This window comes from Poecilia formosa, unplaced genomic scaffold, assembly GCF_000485575.1.
Source record: "Poecilia formosa unplaced genomic scaffold, Poecilia_formosa-5.1.2 Scaffold63, whole genome shotgun sequence".
Taxonomy (NCBI): domain Eukaryota; kingdom Metazoa; phylum Chordata; class Actinopteri; order Cyprinodontiformes; family Poeciliidae; genus Poecilia; species Poecilia formosa.
Window position 1 is genome coordinate 1,146,922 of NW_006800002.1, and position 18,699 is coordinate 1,165,620.

Genomic DNA, 18,699 nt, shown 5'->3' on the forward strand with positions numbered 1-18,699 from the left:
TTTATATGACATTCAGCCATCCAGCGAAGCACAGCGGAATCGAAGCGGTTCATTATAAGTGTTTGGGGCAGAGGGGGTGAGTAGCTGCTAACCTTGGACACTCTCAGCTGGCACTCTGACATGGAACGAACTTTCGGCAGCTCCACTGTCAGCTCCACGCTGCGAGGGACTCCCGCCACATCGCTCTTCACCTCCACCACATACTCGGGCTCCTGAGGCCCCTGGAAAGTGCTGGAAATGACCTGGATCAAATTCGCCTTCGTCTGCTCCGCCGGCCTGCAAATGATTTGGGCCGCGCTGTCCTCCTCCGATCGCTGAGAAGAGGAGATCTGTCGCAGGAGGGCGGCTGGAGTCTGACTGGCTGTGAATGAGAGAAACTGGTGGGAGGATGCAGACGACACTCCCTTGCAGGAAGGGAGCCACGCGCCCTGAGTAAAGAGGTTTGCCGCAGCTTATCAGAGTAAGAGGAATGAAATGTTGCTGTACTATAAAGTAACTCACAACTTACTGTAGTAAACAATAATATTGTACTGGTTTGACACCATTTTGAAATAGGGGTGCACTGATTGCAGTTCTCTGGCTGATTACCAATATTTAAAAATATGCTGATTCTGATTTTGGCTGATGCTATTTTTTTTCTTTTTTGTCTGAAATGTCACTAAATATAGCAAGAAAGTCACAGAGTTGGCAACAGTGGGGTCGCTATTGGTAACTGCAAACATGCAGACATGACCTAACCTGGTGGGCCGGTCTGACAATCAAACCTCTCACGGCAGAGCAAAAGAGGACAGTGTCTGATTTTTAGACCTTTGTTGAGCCAGATAAGATCAGTGGATAAGTTCGGCTTCACATGTAAGTATCGGCCAATCACAGACCTCCCAAAATTAAGAAAATCAGGGCCTATTTTGAAGTAATGGCGTAATAATGCAAATAAGCCCTTTCACACACCAACAAACCTTAATTTTTAAAAGAAAACTTAGTACTGGAAGAGAAAGATATAAACATCCAAAATGAAATGATAACCAAAACCGAAAAATAAAATGGAGACGCAGAACACTCACAACCGAGACGACAAATAAAATACATTGACGTTTGTGTCACCAAAATTGCCATTCACCAGAATGGAAAATTAGGGATGCACAATATACCCAAACTAACATTGATATCAGCCAATATTCATCACCTTTTAACATCTCAACATCAGCCCGATAAATAAAACCTGGCTGATATTAACACACGATATTTATTTCAATCTTGTTGCTGTTTGTTTACGGTCGGGTTGGTCATTTAGTATTTGTTTGGTCATGTGACAGTGACAGTCATGCAGTGCAGGATTCTCAGATTGGAAAAATATTATTGGCCACAACAGAAGTATTAATATCGGATATAAATATCTGCCCAAATTTCTATATTGGTGCATCCCTAACGGAAATGAGCAATCTCATTTGAATTACACGATTAGTTGATTAATTGCTTATTTTTACAAGTTTGGGGAGGTTAGTGGGTTACTTACTTGTTTCCAGTTGCTTGGAGATGATTGGCAGCTTCTGAAAGCCGAGCCGACACTGTAAGTCGTCCGGGTTACCTTTCGGACTGCGGCTGACGACGCTGTACTCCTGAGATAACGACATCCCGTGCTGTTGCTGGGCAAAGCTCAGGGCCAGCATATAGATATTATTAATATCTACTTTATCCTCTTTCCTCTTCTGTAGCACTGAAGGATTTAGCGCCACATCCAGCACAGCGAAACAGCCTGCAGGGGTTAAAACCTTTGAATGTCTTGCTCACATCGTGCAACACAGACGAAGGTCGTGCAGCTTACAGCCACCTTGGTCCTCGCCGTTGCATCTCTCTAGTTTTCCTCCGCACAAAGGAAGGGAGCTGCTCTGATCCTGAGGCGGAGGCACACGCTTCCAGCTGCAAATGTTAATGTAGAGCAAACCTGGCTTTGGCTCCTGGGAAGGACACAGATGAGCCTGAGACTTTTACATACATTTGGCATAAAAATCATACAAATGTACTGCTACTAAAGATGCATTTGATGCATTCAGTTCCCAGGGTGGAGTGATAATATATCAAATATTTTTCTGGGTTTAACAAAAAAAACAACAAAAAAACATGAAGCTGGTGCCAAACTTTGAATTTCCTGTGAATTTTGTCTAATGCACTTATGATCAAAATAACCCATAGGACTACAGGTTCCTATGGGTTATTTTAAATGTAATGGATAAACATTACATTTATCCAGTAATGTTTGGATAAATGGACATAAAATAAACCAAAATGAGCTTGATTATCTCCATTATAATGATTGATATTTTTTAAAGAGCAATCAGACAATCAGAACCCATTTTATTTATGGTATCAGTTGTGTGGTTTATATTTCTATTTTATTTACTGTTTTTTGGTTGTGTTTTATTTTGGATAATTAAAATATCTTCTAGCTCCAGTGTTAAGTATTCATAACAAAATTAAAGTTTATTAGTCTTGGCAAGGGCAACTTGAATTATTATACAATTATCAACCTGAAAAAGGTTTCAAAAGAACAATTTTTTTCAGCAATAATCACTGGGACAAGTTATCGTCCATCAGAATGTGTTATTGTGACAGACTTACATGTAAGCACATATGAGAACCAGTAGAGTTTGTATGAATTGGTGTTCAAACCCAGCTTTTCAGTGGTTGTTTTTCACAAACTTTTAAAAACGTTAAAGTCTGACTCTTTCCACAATCTTAGTGTTAGCCTAATTTATCCATTCCAGAACTGTTTTGATGGGTTGTTGGTGTCCTGTTGAAATGTGTAATTGTTTACCACCCGAGTGTCAAACTCATTTTTATTTTGGGACATTCTCACTTGTCAACAATGACAAATTGTTGAAATATGAAGAAATGGCTGTCTTAACTAACAACTTTGCATCAATGTAATTTGGCAATGTAAAGATAAAAAAAAAACTGTTCTGATTTGATTTGTAAAATATTTATTACATAAAAATGGGGTGTTGGATTTAACCCTCGGGCCTTTAGTTTGATACATATTTCTGCTGTCTAGTTGCTTATTGAAGGCAAGATGAAGAATTTTGAGGTATTCTTCATTTTTTATTATTCCATCAACTTGAAATACACCATTCCAACTTTCCATCAGCAGGATGCTGCTGCCACCGACTGCTTCAAAGTTGATATCGTCTACTTGGTTTAATAGCCTCATCATGACGTTTTCAAACGTACTTTTTTCTCCCATTTTGACCGAATATCCCAATGTTTTGTCTCCTCTGACTGTAAAACTTTATCCAGACGGCATTTGACGTCCCCATATCTGCAAGTGCAAGCTGTCCTAATCAATCAAGCGCACCTGCTGCTGCTGCCGACCGTCCAGGAAACTCACCAGTATCTGAGTTCGCACACACGAATGGAGCTCAGGCGGTGCGTTGAATTCAGCTCCTCTCTTCATTTGTTCCTCTATGAACTTGCGGTACGCTGCTGGGTCGCTTTGAGACAAGTCGTCCAGCATGACCCAAAAGTGGCTGACCTGCTGTAAAACATCTTCCCTTCCGCCGGTGCTGGACATCATACGAAGGTGAATGTCTTCCTTTAGCTTCTAACTGCTAGCTAGTTGGTAGCTGGTGCTTTAAACTGCAACCTCCGGTTGTTTTTTTCTTTGGTGTAGCTAAAGTATGTCGAATGTCTTATTAACTCCACAAGTAAAGCTAACTTTGTTAGTGTTGTTAGTTGCTATAGAAACTAGTTTTTAAAGTATCACACAGTCGCCACCTGGTGGTCAAGAGGTGTTTTTGCAGCGCAATAATCACAAGACATTGCTTTCAGAGGGGTACAATTTATACTCGGTACATAAAAGATATAACATGTATGTTTATATTTTCACTCTCGTTATGTGTAGGTCAGTTAACTGACATTTAAAGTATAAATAAAACACAGCCATAGTTCTCCACCATCCCAAATGACTCGGCAGTATCTTCCTCTTTTTTTTTTTGCATCTCTTGTTCTCAGTAATTCTGCAAAAAAGAGTGATCATCAGTCAGTGAAAACTACAATTATGTTTCATTGTAAGCAAGTCAAAATTAATGATAATGGTAGTGTATGATGATCATAATTAGGCGTCATGTTGTGAACATCAATTTTTACAGTGCCTTTCACAGTCATTCACACCCTGTAAATTTTTTCCACCCTTTTTTTTTTTGCAGATTAGTTACAAACTTCTCTGATAAATCAGTGAACATAAAGTAGGGCATAACTGCTAATGCAGGGAAAAAATATGCACTGTACAAATAAAAATCTGAAAAGTGTGGCGTACTCCTGTGTATAATTTAATCTCCATATACATAAAGGTTCAAGTAAGTGTAAAGTGGTGTAATTACAAATTTTGTGCCACAAGTTCTTCTACTAGGTTGTCTGCTTCTCCATTTTCTAGTTCTGCATCCCCAGAACCAGACAATGGAGAAGCAACATTCAGTTTTTGTACTCTTATAATCTGGAACAAACGTTCAGAAACCTGCAAAACAGCCAAAACGCTGAGTTCCTTTATATCAAACTGAAAAGCCCACCTGTTCAGAGCTGCCTTTGATTCATAACAACTGGAACATTGATAGTTATATTTGATGTATATTTACTTAAATTTGATAATGGCATTTCAAAAAATTTGTTTCTTGTTTCACAATTAGCTATCATATTATGTTTTTACGGTGTAAAGCACTTTGAGCTCCCTTGTTGCTGAAATGTGCTGTATAATAAACTTGACTGGACTTCTGTCACATACAATAATTCCCAATGACGCTTTTTTAAGTTCCAAGTGGTATGAATAGTTTCGAAGCATTATAACTTCTGTTGATAAAAGTGTTTACCTCAATCATGTCGTAGATCCAGTCCAAGAATTCAGCCACTTTGCTGTAAACCCCGGGATGGTTCGGCTCAGCGCAGCCCGTCCCCCAACTTACGACTCCTGCAAGCCTCCACAAATTTTCATCCTGGCAAACAAGAGGGCCCCCGCTATCCCCCTGATAAGGTACACACAGAAAGCCTTCAGTACAACCGTACACAAATGAAACAGGGTGTACATCTTTATTAATGTTATAAAAAAAGACAACAAAAAGTACTTTCTAGTACATGCATCCAACCTGACACGCATCCACTTTTCCTTCCGTGTACCCGGCACAGAGCATCCGTGGAGTGATCTCCCCGTTGTACATGCAGGAGCTGTTGCATTTCTTTGTGCTTATTATAGGAACTGGGGCTTCTTTCAGGGTGTCGGGCGAGTGAACTGAGAGAGGAAACATGCATTCAGGGCTGGCCTGTCAGTACAAGTGTCACGCTCTGTCAACGTGCCTTTAAATTAGACTTGTTGCACGAGTGAAATGTAGGTCTGTGTGTAGCCGCAATTCACCGCCGTCGGGCTGTGTGTATCCCCATCCAGAGATCCAGCACTGCGTGCCACCTGGGAGATCATAGTCGTACGGCGGCAAGCAGATGGGTCTAATTGTGTCTATTTAAAAAAAAAAAAAGGGGGAGAGGAATTAAAAAAAACCCACTTAGCACTGATTGTTTGACAAATCTATATACACTGTTACAGATTTTAGCAGCCTTTGTAAATCCCTTTAGATACATTGTAAGTTTGTAAGTGCAGTAACTTAATCTCACACTGGAAACATTTCCTCACTTTTGGACCTTGGAAGCCAGAAGGACCTCACTCAGTTTTCTCCTATGTTGCAAAAGTTGAACGTACAAAAAGTGAGATCCTCTTAATCATCCAGAAATCTCAAGTCTCTCTTGTGTCATTTCCTCTTTTCAGCTCCACCTGTCGGCTTTTTATATGATTTACACGCGAGGACTGATATGACCATTGAAGAGGACTGATTGTGTGCCTTTTAAACCATTTTTGTTTTGATGTTGCCACATGTTTTGAATCATTATATTATGTGACCCATATCCAGTTTTCTGGTTGAATACAACAGTTTTTATTTAAAACATCCTAGCATTTCAAACAGTTTGTTTGAAGAGCGTTATAGATGCTCCATGTAGCCATTCTTTCTTCACTCCAAACCCACTTGGAGTATTTAACGGAAATGTCAATCTTTGTCTTATCTGTTAAAGTATGCTCTGCTGGTAAGAGTCCAGGGAATCTTCATGTGTTCACATTTATGGTAGGAGAACTGAAACAGCAAAGTTTACTTATTTATAGCTGCTATAAAGGCTTGGTCACCCTGAGGTGTCACTGTGTGCTCATGTTGTCTTTGAGCTTTGAATGTTTCTTTTTTTCCTCCCATCTCCTTTACAAACCTTTGAAGTGAGGGTATTTCCTTTACTATCTGATGTCTGATAAAAAAAAAATGTTTAGCTTGAAAATAACCTTTTGAACCACAGTCAAAGGAGGTACAGAAAAATAGCACTTTGAAACAACTCTGACAGTACAGCAGTGCAGGATATGAAATAAAAAGATTTATTCTGCCACTTTTAGACGTTGGACAAAAGTCAGACTTCATGAGGCATTTCAAAACTTGTTCAGATAATGTGGTCTTGTTAGTGGAAGGTTTTAAAATGATTTGTCTATTATTTTAAAAGGGGTGTGTAGACTTTCAAGTCATTGCACATTACTAATTGAACATGTTAATTAGTGACATTTATTAGTACTTTGAATTATTAATTGCACCTTTATCTGCTTGGTGTGTGGTGGCAAGATAAATCCAGTCTTACAGCCAGTGGCTAAAAGAAATAAGGCTTGGTGTTGCATCATTTTGATTCCCCAAGGAAACAATGTGACCATCAACTAAAGTTCCTAGAACCTGTGTCTGATTGTTGTATTTTCAGATCACAATTGTCCAGCGACTTACTCAGGCTTGGGCTGACAAAACAATTGAAAATCAGAAAAACATATCCCTGAACCTTATGATTTGCATTTAAAAAATTAACTATTTTATTTGCTTCAATATAAACTTGCATGTTTTATTTTATTATTTAAGCAGATAAAATAAATGTCGCATGAATTTTTGCGTTTAATAAGGGGTTGGGGGAAGGCCCACAAGTGCTTATGACTGATTTGACCTCAGATCAAAAAGTTCAGATTGTTTTAGAGATGCTAGTGATGCCAGAGAGTGTGCAACACATTTCTTAACATAGGATTCAGTCCCCACTCAATACAAGAACCCAAATAAACGGATTATTATAATATTTAATGTTTAGCGTGAGGTTATGCTAAACATAACCTCTATTTTTTCTAAAGTAAAAATAGAAACAAATTTAAAATAATGCTAGAGCATTAAACGTAGAATTAAGGCTTACGTTTCCACCGGTTTTTGTATGAAAACCTCGTCCACAGACACACCTGAGAAATTGAGGGGTCTCCGCAGCTTCATCAGCGCTATGTCGCTGTCGTGGCTTCTGTGGTTGTAGTTCTTGTTGTAGATGATCTTCTCCACCACGTAGCCCGTGTGCTGAGCGATTTTTGCCGAACTACGAGTCACAATGCCCGCATAGACCACCCAGCTGGACACATGTGGTAGCCTGTAGCTGACATTTCAAATGGAAAACAGACGCAGTATATGACTGACTGCTGCCCTTCAGAGGCGCTCCGACCTGTGACCCGTAGCGCTGTTAAGTTCAGCCGCCTTACTTATGCACACAGTGGGCTGCTGTTACTATCCATTGACTGGTGATGATGGACCCTCCGCAGGTGTGACGATTGCTGTAGTAGAGGCTGACCTGCCAGGGCCACCTGCCCAGCAGGGCCTCAACGCCTCCTATTATCCTGGGCAGCTTCGCTCGGGTCCCACACTCTGCACAGAGGATCGTTTATCAGAGACCTGTTTGGTCAGAGAGCGCTCCAGCAGATCTAGTCACTGATTGTTCCAATATTGAGCTTTTCACAGGGGTTTTACAGAGGTTTTCATGTTGGGTGAAAATGCTGAATCAAAAGTTCAAGCTAATTTGCTTACCAAAACACTGCAAAGCAATAATCTTCCCTGTGATGCAGCTCTCTCTAAATGAAAATAAATGGAGTAACTAATGAGGCGTAATCAATATATTAGCAGTTAAATCTGTGTAAATATGATGGCCTGAGATTAATCACCTCACCTGAAGTACCACATGTTTTCTAAGCTGCTCTTCTGTTCTGAGGTAATTTGTATGAAACCATCCGTGTAGTTTGGCCCAACGTCTGTGAGATTCACTCCTTTATGCCTGGTCAGTCTGGTAAGAAAGCGAAAATACGAGTGGGAGACGCAAATGAACACGCTATGTTTATGTCTTGAACTCTTCCCTATTGAACTTCTTCATATGCTGTCATGCAAATCTAAATGCATTTACATTTTGTGTGATAGACCAACAAAATGTAGTGTGTGCCTGTGTGGAAAAGGACACAATTTATTTAAAATCTGTGCTATGGATGTGTGTCCAGCACTTCTGAATTAGTTGTTTTTTTAAAACTTCAAGAGACGTAAGCTTTTGTCTGTTATGCTTTGCAGAAAAGTTCAGACTGAACTGAATTGTATGGACAATGTATGTGAAGATCAGTCTTCAAGATTTGGCCCAAATTCTGAACTGGATTTAGGTCTGGACTTTGACTATGCCATGGTGACACATGAATATGTTTTGAACTAAATCCTTCCAATCCTAGCCTGTGAGTTCACATGGTCGGCCATGTCAGTACTTCATCTCTGACATGTCTGCTGTGTTCCTTGGTCTGCATGATGCTGCTTGTTGTTCACTAATGTTCTCCAACAAACCGGTGAGGCAATGAATTTTATCAAGGGGTAACAGATCAAAAGGGGCTGGATACAAATGAACCCCATACAATTTTGTTTTTATTTATTTATTTTTTGTCTGTCTTCCCCATTATTTCCCACTACTTTGTGTTGGTTGGTTGCATAAAACGAATCAAACAATGCCGAATAAGAGGGGTGAATATTTGTAAGGAGTAAAGTTTAAAAAGCAGGTTTTAAAAAAAGGGGGAGTTGTCACTCTGATCTCAGTCTAAATGATGATGTTTGCGTGGTGTTTGTGCCGTCACACCTCAGATAGCCCAGCTGCCTGCAGACTAGTGTTCCCAACGATGAGTTCCACCTCTCGGAGCACACCGGCAGCCAGGTGTGCAGCCTCCCCAGCTGGATCTCCAGTAGGGAGTTCTCCGGGCTGATTCTGTAAAACACTGAACCTGATTGATTCAAAAATCCCTCCGGAGACGAACTCTCAGCCAGCAGTAATGAATAGGTGCACAGGGCGATAAATTTTGAAAATGCACAAGTACCTGTGTTAATATAGTTGGCACAAAGAGGTCATTAACCGTGATGTTTCTTTTACGTCAGTCAATGATATTCTCTCGCAAGCGAGGCAAAGGACAACAAGAAGCAGCTGTTGTGTACAGATTTAGCTGCCGCTGATGTAAAACTCACTGCAGAGGTGACCCTTGATGCCGTGTAATGAATCACTTGACAATAAACTGTGCAGCAACACACTCCTGCTCTGACTGTTAATTCATGAAGCCGAGGGAAACGGACACTTAAGAAACGAGAAGAGAAGCAGACCTTTCCGTGGGTGGGAGACGGAGACATCATCAGTCACGTTGCAGAAAGATGTCTCCTTCGTATCTCCAAGCCCGACCGAGGTTTGGGAAGAAGATGGCCTCAGCAGAAGTTTGACTGAACGCAGAGAGCAGTTTGAGTTTTAAAATCACCCCGGCAGATGAGCAGCTAAACCTTGTTTTTCTAAATGTTACCAGTCGTTCTGAATTAGTGCTTGGAGCAAATTAAAATCTGTGTAGTAATAAAATTGACAGAAATAAATGATGAATCTGGAAAGACTAACAAAGATCTAATTTAGCATGATTTACAATGCTATCTTTGGTGCAGCTGTAGGAAAAAAAAATAGGGTAAGGACCAAAATACAGTCTGTTTTATTAGTATGAACCAGTTTTTTTTTTCCTACTTTTGGACCTGGACCTGAACTCAAGTAATCCTTATTTTTACACCCATATGTTACATTATCCGAGCGGCTTTTATTTACTGCCAAGCTCCCATTTTGCATCCTGTTAAAGGTTTTTAAATAAAAATGAGAATAATGAATCATTTGAAGACTTAAGCATAATTAGATTCTTTCTACTGGTGCCAGATGAATTAATTGGCCAGACAACAGTGTCAGCCCTCATTAGGTTCTTCCAGGGTTATCTGTGTTAAGATAAGTCTGCAAATAAGTAATAACAAAGTGCAGCACCCAGAATTGATCATGAATAAAACATGTGGTGTTAGTCGAGTTACTACATATTATTGGGCTTTTTGGAAATTAGCATTAGCTCTGAGATTGTATAAGCAGTGCTTTGCAAAAGTATTCATACCGGTATCTTCACATTTTGTTACACTACAGCCACAAGGGATGTAGTGTGATAGAGCACAGGGCCGGCCCAAGCCTTTTTGGAGACCTAAGCAGATTTTTATTTGCCCCCCCCCCCTCTCCCCCATACCAACATGTCTACACCAGATGCTTTATTATTCCTAAGCTGCTCTGTGTGTAACATACTGACTATCATTAGCGTCATTTGTAGTTAGCTTGCATCATAGCAGTGTCATTATGGCTGTTTCTATCCTTGTGGGAGTAACAAACAAACAAAAAAGATTTAGATTTTGAAATGCAGAGTAGTATTCAAGTGTGGCATATTATTTCAATTATTTAAAAGCAGATGAACACAAAATTTACAGTAAACAAGTTTGATATCTCATATTTCCTCAACAGCAGGAAGATAATCTATTTGTAACAACTGTAAAAATAGTATAGAAATAGTTTTTCTGTGTTGAATAGCATTTAGTTTGTATAATTTACAATGTTATTTTATATATCGATATATTTTATCATGCTAGCTTGGTGCTCTTGAGGCCCCCCTGGTGGTGTGGGGGCCCTAAGCAACTGCTTAACTATTAAGCCCTGATAGAAAATAATTATGAAGCAAAAGGAAAAGCATGCATTGTTTTTAACTGTTGAAAAACTATGTCCTCTTATCAGAATTACTTTAATAAATTTTGATATTTCCAAAATACACATCTGATGAAGGTTCTAAGACAATGTAAGAAAATTATTTTTCTCTTATAGCCACATGTTGCTAAATATTAAATAAAATTCAGGGCAACCAAATGCCTTCCAAAGTTGCAGAATTGCTAAACAGAATCCAGCTGTGTGTGATTTTTTTTAGTGAACACGCAGCATCATAAAGACCAAGAAACACAGCAGGCAAGTTGAGGGGAAAGTTGTGAAGAGGTTTAAAGCAGGTTTGGGATGTAAGACGACGATCTGTAATCTGAAAGTGGAGTGTGGCACAACATGACTGAATTCACTGGCTTTGACAAGCTGGGTAAGGAGAGCATTTACTGAAGAACTAAAAAGAATTGAGAGCTCAACCACCCAGGAGACAAAATCTGTCAACAGTACAACTCTGAGTTTTGCACTCCAAAAAATGTTCTGTTTGAAACAATGGCAAGTAGAAAGCCATGAGGACAATATTAAACTTTTGACCTACATGCAAAAACACTATGTGTTGAGGAAAAATTAAGGCAAATTTCTGCAGAAAGGTTTTAATGTGGTCCAGCAGACTTCTGCAGACTGTTATTTGCAAACACCAATAAAGTGCCTCACACTGTGTCCACTCTGGAGGGAAATGGCATAAAGGAGGTTATGTCTACTATTCTCTGTCTACATTAGGAACATCTAATCTATACTTCCTACTTTGTGTCAACCAATAGCATTTTTGGTAATGTTATTTGTCAGGTGAGAGCTTTTGTTTGTCTTACTCGATAAATATAGAATTGGCATGAAAAATAAAACTTCAGAACTCTTAACATATTGCACTCCAGACAGTCTTATAAATGGTACATTGACGATATATTTGCGATATTTTGTGCAGCCCTAGTTGGTGTATGAACAGAATGCTTAAATTGCATCCAAATAAAAGTTCTTGTCATACATATGTTCTGTCTTAACATGCCTGTGGATCTTGGTGTTCATGCGGTGGAGCTCACCTATAGGAATTTTGAGAACTGGAGGTTTAAAACAACTTTTAAAATGTTGAAAGATGCTGTTTTTCCTTTCTGACTGAACTCTATTGTCAGTGCTCTTGGAGAAATACTCCCAAGAGTTGCAGCAAAAGATGACTCCACAAAATTTTAACTGAATATAATTTATTGCCACATTCCTCCCCCCCACACCCCTTGGCATTAAATCCCAATAAAAATTCTGAAATCTGTGACTTTTTAATTTTATAAAACGTCAAAGTTTAAGGAAACTTATCTGAATAGTTTTGCGAGGCACTGTATCCCCCTAGCAGTTTTAACGAGGCTTTTTATTTTTTTATTTTTTTTTGTAGCACATTTTATTTTTACTTTGTAGCTCCAGCTAAGCTCATTTAGTCATTATTTCTCAGACACATTGACTCACCTAGAAACCAGACACCTACAAGTAAGCCTCCCAGGAGTCCGACTGCGCACACCGCTGCCAGCAGCCTCACCAGCCTATGAGCTGCAGAAACAGTTAATAAAGGTATTAATGCCTTCAGAACCCTGATGTGAGCTGAAAGGTGCGATCAAATGTCAGCTGGTAAATCTGTGAACACACAGCACCAACAGTAGAAGAAATTAAGCTCTTGTTTTTTTTTTTGTTTTGGTTTTTTTTTTCTAGGAATATGATACCAAGGAATTAAAATACTAATATAAATGTTGTTGTTTTAATGAAGAAGTGATTTTGTTAAGTAGTAGACTGTAGTCACTGGTGCAATCAGCTGCTGGTATAGGTCACCTGGATGGTGCTTACCGTGAGTTGTAGAGCGAGTGCCCTTTAACCAGCCCTGCACCCCTTTGGTTGCCGCGACCCCTGCTGTTGTCTCCGAGTGAAAGGGATGACTGACGGCCACTGGATTTTCAATCACTGACAATGCATCTCCATCAAGACTCTGCGGGAATTACAGTGGGGCATGTCAGGTTTCATTTGGAGCTTTTTTTTCTTCTTCTTCTTCTTCCGTATGACACAAATTTGGCAACCGTGCTGACCATCTGCTCCAGAGCAACAGTCAACCTGTCAGGTTCTGTCGAGTTTAATTAGGACCTCTGTAACGCTGAATATTATCTGCCATTAACCAGCCTCCGATGTATGCAGTCAGGGTGGTAAACATCTATGTGTGTGTCAACTCTCTCCCCCTGCTGATTGAGGCATAATGAGCTGGTGGAGGCTTTGGCTTGTCGGTTTTTGTTTCTTGGATGCACGTTGTGTTTAGTGCTGTATTTCTTCATCATTTTCAGACAGATTTTATGACTCCTGAGTGTCTGTGCACAGAGGTATCTTGCCAAGAAGCAGCTGTTTCTATAAGCAATTTATCGCAGTAATTATGGCCTGTTTCTCACTATATAGGACGTGCATAGTCAATATCTTACAATTACTGTGCACACTTCATCTGCATACATACAACAGTGCTTATTTGCATATTATAATTTCTTTAGAGGGCTTTTAATCATTCATTCGAATCGTTATTTTAGTTTTTTGAGTGAATACCCTCAAACTTTAAAAAGCAAACAGGATGCACAAATTGAAATTTATAGTAGATTATATCTAATCCTCATATAGTCAAAAATGAATACAGGCTCGGATACATACAATCGAAACAATTAATTGAAAAAAATAGTGATGAATCAACTGTTGAAATTAATTTAGTAGCACTAACTGGAGAATGTAGATCAGTAAAATAATTACTGATCTGAACATATTCAGGGCAGTAATTAAGCCAAAACTGTTAAAAAACAACAACAACAACAACAACAAAAAAAACCTCAAAAAACAAAAAAAAAAACATTTTGCATTTAACTTTTAGCCAGAACTCCTCAAGTGAAATAGTTTAGCTTCACTTGGCTCAAAGGAATGCTATTTTATTCCATTTTAGGCAATAAAATGTTTATTTTCTTACTTCAATTATTTTTTTAAATATTTTATTTGCATATTTTACTTCTAGTATTCTATTTAAAAAGGCTCAATTTGTCAAATGAGAAATGTATAAAAATTTGTCTTTTTTTGTTATCCAAGTGAGCAATAGAATAATCAATTATTAAAATAATTTTGTTGCAGTCATGCATACATGCATAGATAAATCCCCACTAATATTTGGGTAGCAAGTGTAAGAGAAACCATATGGTCTCAGTGAAACTACATGGTTCTTGTAGCTGATATGTTTTTGGTATAAATTTGGATATTTGACCATTATACTTGTCAGAATTGGCAGGATTCCCTTTAATTAGCTCTTTTACTTTTATGTTCACTGCATTTTATTGCATTTGGCATCAAACTCATTTCAGAAGCTTAATATTATTCTGCTTGACCCAATCTAAAATCGAGCCCCATAGTTATTACCCAGTTTACGGATTTTTGTTTGAATTTAAAGTTGAGGACTTCAGATGTTCTCTATTATTCCTGTTGCTGGTTGTAGCGCATGTGAAACAGGCTTACAGCGTGACGCTGCCGCCATCGTTCCCTCCTACATCTTGTCATTGTCATGGGGGCAAAAAGCTCAGTCTGTTAACCATAACACTTTTTTTTCTGAGTTTGTCTTGCTGTTGACTTGTTTGTTTTTTTGAGCATTCCTCCTCCTTGCTCAGCAGTGACTCAGTCCATGGTAATGTGAACTTTGCTTCACTGTGAAGAGTGACTGTGGTGTTATATCAGTTTTCAGTTTATAGAAAATTTGAGCCCGAGTTGTTGGTTTATCCTTGAACATCCGTAGGTTATCTCTAAAAGTTGACTGCTCAGGTCAGATGGTTGGTGCAAAATATACTCCGTTTTATGATCAGATGAGCATCGAGCCATTTTGCTGCAGTGACAAAAAGGCTGTTTGAAGGAGTCAAAGTAAGGCTTTAAAACATATAAACCCTGAAGCTGTTCAGCATGGTGTTGGATCATGGGGTGGGACTTTTTCTTGCCTGTTTCACTAAGCAGATCTAAAGATAATAGAAGACCACATCTAAATACTCTAAATTAAATCAAGTTTGTAGGTTCAACCTCAAATTAATAAACCTGGATGGAGGCCTTTTCACTATAACAAATTTTGCTGGATGATAAACTGTTCCAGACATTATCGCAATAAACAATAATGTTGTTTTGAGATAATTTTTAAGTGATATAATGGTAACGTCAAAATAATAATGCAAGAACACATTCTCAAAGATCAATAAACTTTAAATTTTAATCAACATTTAACACTGGGACTGGGAGACATTTTAAATATCCAAAATAAGTAAACCAAACAACAAGTAAAATGAATTTAGAAGTCTTTGTAAATAAACATTTTCTTCAAAAAAGGGGCCTAGTTGAGACAAAAGCACCAAACTGAAGACTTTTGTCTTCCAGCTTTTGGTAGAAAGAGAGAAACGATAAATCATGCCAATGGAAATGAATGAGTTTGTTTTAATTTATCATCCAATTAATTGATTTGATTATTGTGACAGGCCTACAAATGTAAATAGTAGTTCCAGGTGGACAATGATCCCAAACACAAAAACTGGTTTTGTAATAATGATGTCAGTTCATGTTTAGTACTTTGGAAAGGCCTTTAACTATTCCAAAAATTTATAAGCAAAAGCTGGGAACAAAAACATTCAAATATTTAGCAACTAATATCCTCAAACCAGCTACTAAATCTGTGGTTGAAGAAAAATCACAGATTTTTCTTCATGAGGGAGTGTTAACCAAATATTAGGACTGTTAGTTATAAAGACATTCTACCATTGAAAAGTTATTCTCATAAAACTTTAGGAGCCCAAAGTCTGTGAGCTTCATGTCCCGTTTTCCACTGGGACTATAATTCTTGAGTAGGTTAAGATGCAGTTTTCTCCAGCAGAATGATTACAAGTCAAGTACATTAACCGTAAGGCAGAAAACAAATCTACTTTATAAATGGAAGATGCATATGAAGGATGAAAAATCTGTAAACTAAAAGAGCAAATGTAAAGATATCACAGGAGTGTTGACTTTAGGAATACTGTCACAGATGGAGCTACAATGTCCTCAACAAGTAGCGTGTTTATTTTTTCTCCTACCATGTTTTCCTGGTGTGCAGTCCTGGTGGAAAAGCCGCAGCGCTGCTCCTGTTCATCGGTACGCCTGTGGCTGGGGAGGAATGGAGGTCCGGCCCTGTTGATTTGCCATTTAACAGAATGCAACTCTGGATTTTCCCCCTCACAAAGAGACAATGAGGTCAGCAGCGGTGAGGAGAATGAGGCTGTTGTTTGTCTGTGGGGTCATGGGGCCAGCAGAAGCTAGCTAAACCAGGTATTTGGTTTTTTCTAATGGATGTGGAAGTGGGAGGGGGGAACATCTCCAAAGATGCCTCTGAGCTCATTATTGATGGCACTCCTGGTGGTTGCCGGGAAACACTTTTTACCTGAGCCAAGAGATAGTCTTTTCCTCACCTGAGACGTGCTGTGACCTGACAGTTTTCGCTTTCTGAGAAAAGGTCGTTATTGTGAATTGTTGAAAAGTCTCGCATCACTTCAAACTCCACGAGATGAAACCCAAAGCCATCGTCGCTCAGCACTCATCGGGAAAATGAAGTCCACTCAGTCTGCCACTGACAGATAGCCTCTCTCTTTAATGGTGCTTTTTCACTTGTTGTTTTCCCGATTTCTAAATAAGCCCTTTGTCTTAATTAGCTCATAATGTATGACCAGAGTGGCTGCAAAGATCCATTACCTCCAAAAAAGAAGGAAATAATTAGCATGTTGAATAAGAGGGATGAGTGCTATTTGAGTACGGTCAAAAAAAAAAGTGTTGAGCTTCATCAGAAAGAAGATCAAAGCCTGTCATTACTTCATTTTCTTGAACACGAATTGAATTTCTTCTCAGAAGACAGCTAATTAGATTCTTTCAGCAAAAGAGAACATTTGGTTTAAAAAAAATAAAAAAATCTGTACTTATGTCTCATTTATGGTGCAGGATTAACGTCCAGGTGAGCGGATAAACTGAAAGGAAGAAAATTCCTCCTCGTCACACTGACAGAGCTGACAGAGAGACAGCCCAGATCTGTTTGACTCATCTAGCAGCTGCCTGAAAGTTTTTCAAATAAAACACAGAATAAGAAGAAATGTGGAAGGATTAATATTCCATTTGATGGAGCTACAGCTGCGTTGATGGTATTAATACGGTGCAGAAGCATGTGAGCTGTAGTTGGGTAATTTTCACAACCATTTCATGTCTCCCTCTTCTGGTGACTTTTTATTCTACATTGAGGATTATTTACACTGCTACATTTATTTAATTCATCTACTTATAGATACCTTACGATTTTAGGAAATCTGTTCAAGGATATGTCTGAATTCAGTTTAAAAACCTTCAATAATGAGATATTACAAACAAAGAGTTTCAGATTAGGCTTGTGCAGCACTGAACTAGCGATCTGTAAAAAAAAACAACAGATTGACGTCTAAATATCTAGTCATTTATGCTCCTCTGTGGTGTCTGCAAACAGGCTACATATCAAAATATGATGTAAAGCCATGTTAAAACTGAATTTAATTCTTAGAAAATCTAATTAAACCTTTCTTTTTAAATCAAAAAGAAAACTAAATCTTAAAGGGAGATTGTAATTTTGTAAACATTGTGAAATACTGGATAAAAGATGAACATTTCAGGTTATTTAATTTAGTATCCAAAGAAATACCAAGAGGATCAATCTTGCGTTGTTTCAGAGTTTAATGATATGAATTGTATCATAATCACGTCTGTTTTCTGTGATTATAAATATCCAGAACCTTCCACAGACTTTAACACATGTACTGAGGTGTTGTTGCTATCTTTTTTATTTTATTTTTATTTTTATGATTATTATCATTTTCCTTAAAAAAGATTGTTTTAGAAAATTTGACCTGGAACTGATGGATTCTATGATTGTAACTTTTACTATGAATGCAACATCCAGATTGTACTATGAGATTTAGATGATCTCTATTTTCTTTGTTCTTTTAGCATCAGGTAGCGTGCAGTGCAGCGTACATAGTGTACTGTGTACTCTCACAGGCTGAAATCTTGTATTGGATGAGAAAACCTTTGTCTTTTGAACGTTGGAAGTGCAGCAGGTGGTCTGCTCGCTACCACAAAGCCTTAGTGCTGTGAATTTGGGAGGTGATGTAACTCGGTGGTAAACAAGCCTTTTATCTCCTGTTCTCGTTTATTTTCAAAGTCACCCTTTATGTTTTCTTCACTGTTTTCACTTAAATTTGAAGTATTTCCAATCTGTCTTTGCTTTCAGGGGCTCTGTACTTTGCTGCTGAAGATGTTTTATAGCTTCCTTGTATTGACCAGTAGTTTCCTTTATCATATAGAGAGACATCCAGAAAATATGTGGTGCACTTTAAGCTGCTATACAGAGTTAGTCAGTGTGGGGATTAGATTTTTGCTGCTGCTTAATTGCAGTATTAAAAAAGTAAAACATGAATAATTGGAAATTTTTCTTAATTTCATGTCAAACAATTCAAGTATTTGCTGCATATCAAATAAGCTCTTGAATAAGCCTTGCTGTGGTGGCGCAGGGGTTAAGCACAACCCACATATGGAGGCCTTAGTCCTCAACACAGCTGTCACAGGTTCAATTCCCAGCCTTGGCAACCTTTGCTGCATGTCTTCCCCCTTCTCTCATTTCCCACCTTCCTGTCAATTAACTACCAATTAAAGGCCACTAGAGCC

At 38.6% G+C, this 18,699-nt stretch overlaps 2 protein-coding genes and 1 long non-coding RNA gene across 4 annotated transcripts in view; 1 reads left to right on the forward strand and 2 right to left on the reverse strand.

The window, feature by feature from the left end:
* pih1d2 (PIH1 domain containing 2) overlaps positions 1–3,727 on the reverse strand; it is a 4,514-nt gene extending 787 nt beyond the window's left edge. The window contains exons 1-4 of one of the 2 annotated variants that reach the window (XM_007554388.2): positions 3,383–3,727; positions 1,829–1,955; positions 1,514–1,753; positions 93–361 (exon numbers count right to left, since the gene is read on the reverse strand). In XM_007554388.2, coding sequence (XP_007554450.1) covers positions 93–361; positions 1,514–1,753; positions 1,829–1,955; positions 3,383–3,568 — 822 coding nt within the window. In that variant the 5' untranslated portion in view covers positions 3,569–3,727. Of the gene's footprint in view, positions 1–92; positions 362–1,513; positions 1,754–1,822; positions 1,956–3,382 lie in introns of both variants that reach the window. The other variant, XM_007554387.2, reaches the window with a different exon arrangement.
* On the forward strand, positions 3,486–17,426 carry LOC103139640 (uncharacterized). Its single transcript, XR_476426.2, has 4 exons — positions 3,486–3,574; positions 4,873–5,017; positions 16,079–16,215; positions 16,954–17,426. It is a non-coding gene; the product is annotated as an uncharacterized LOC103139640 (long non-coding RNA).
* On the reverse strand, positions 3,817–16,138 carry tmprss5 (transmembrane serine protease 5). The gene is made up of 13 exons (XM_007554386.2): positions 16,059–16,138; positions 12,793–12,931; positions 12,421–12,501; positions 9,528–9,641; positions 9,016–9,151; positions 8,080–8,193; positions 7,941–7,984; positions 7,619–7,781; positions 7,331–7,515; positions 5,396–5,494; positions 5,130–5,272; positions 4,857–5,009; positions 3,817–4,010 (listed from the first exon to the last, which is right to left on the reverse strand). Exons 1-13 carry the CDS (start codon positions 16,059–16,061, stop codon positions 4,002–4,004), a joined length of 1,383 nt encoding a protein of 460 aa, XP_007554448.1. The 5' UTR covers positions 16,062–16,138; the 3' UTR covers positions 3,817–4,001.
* Positions 17,427–18,699: the final 1,273 nt, after the last annotated feature.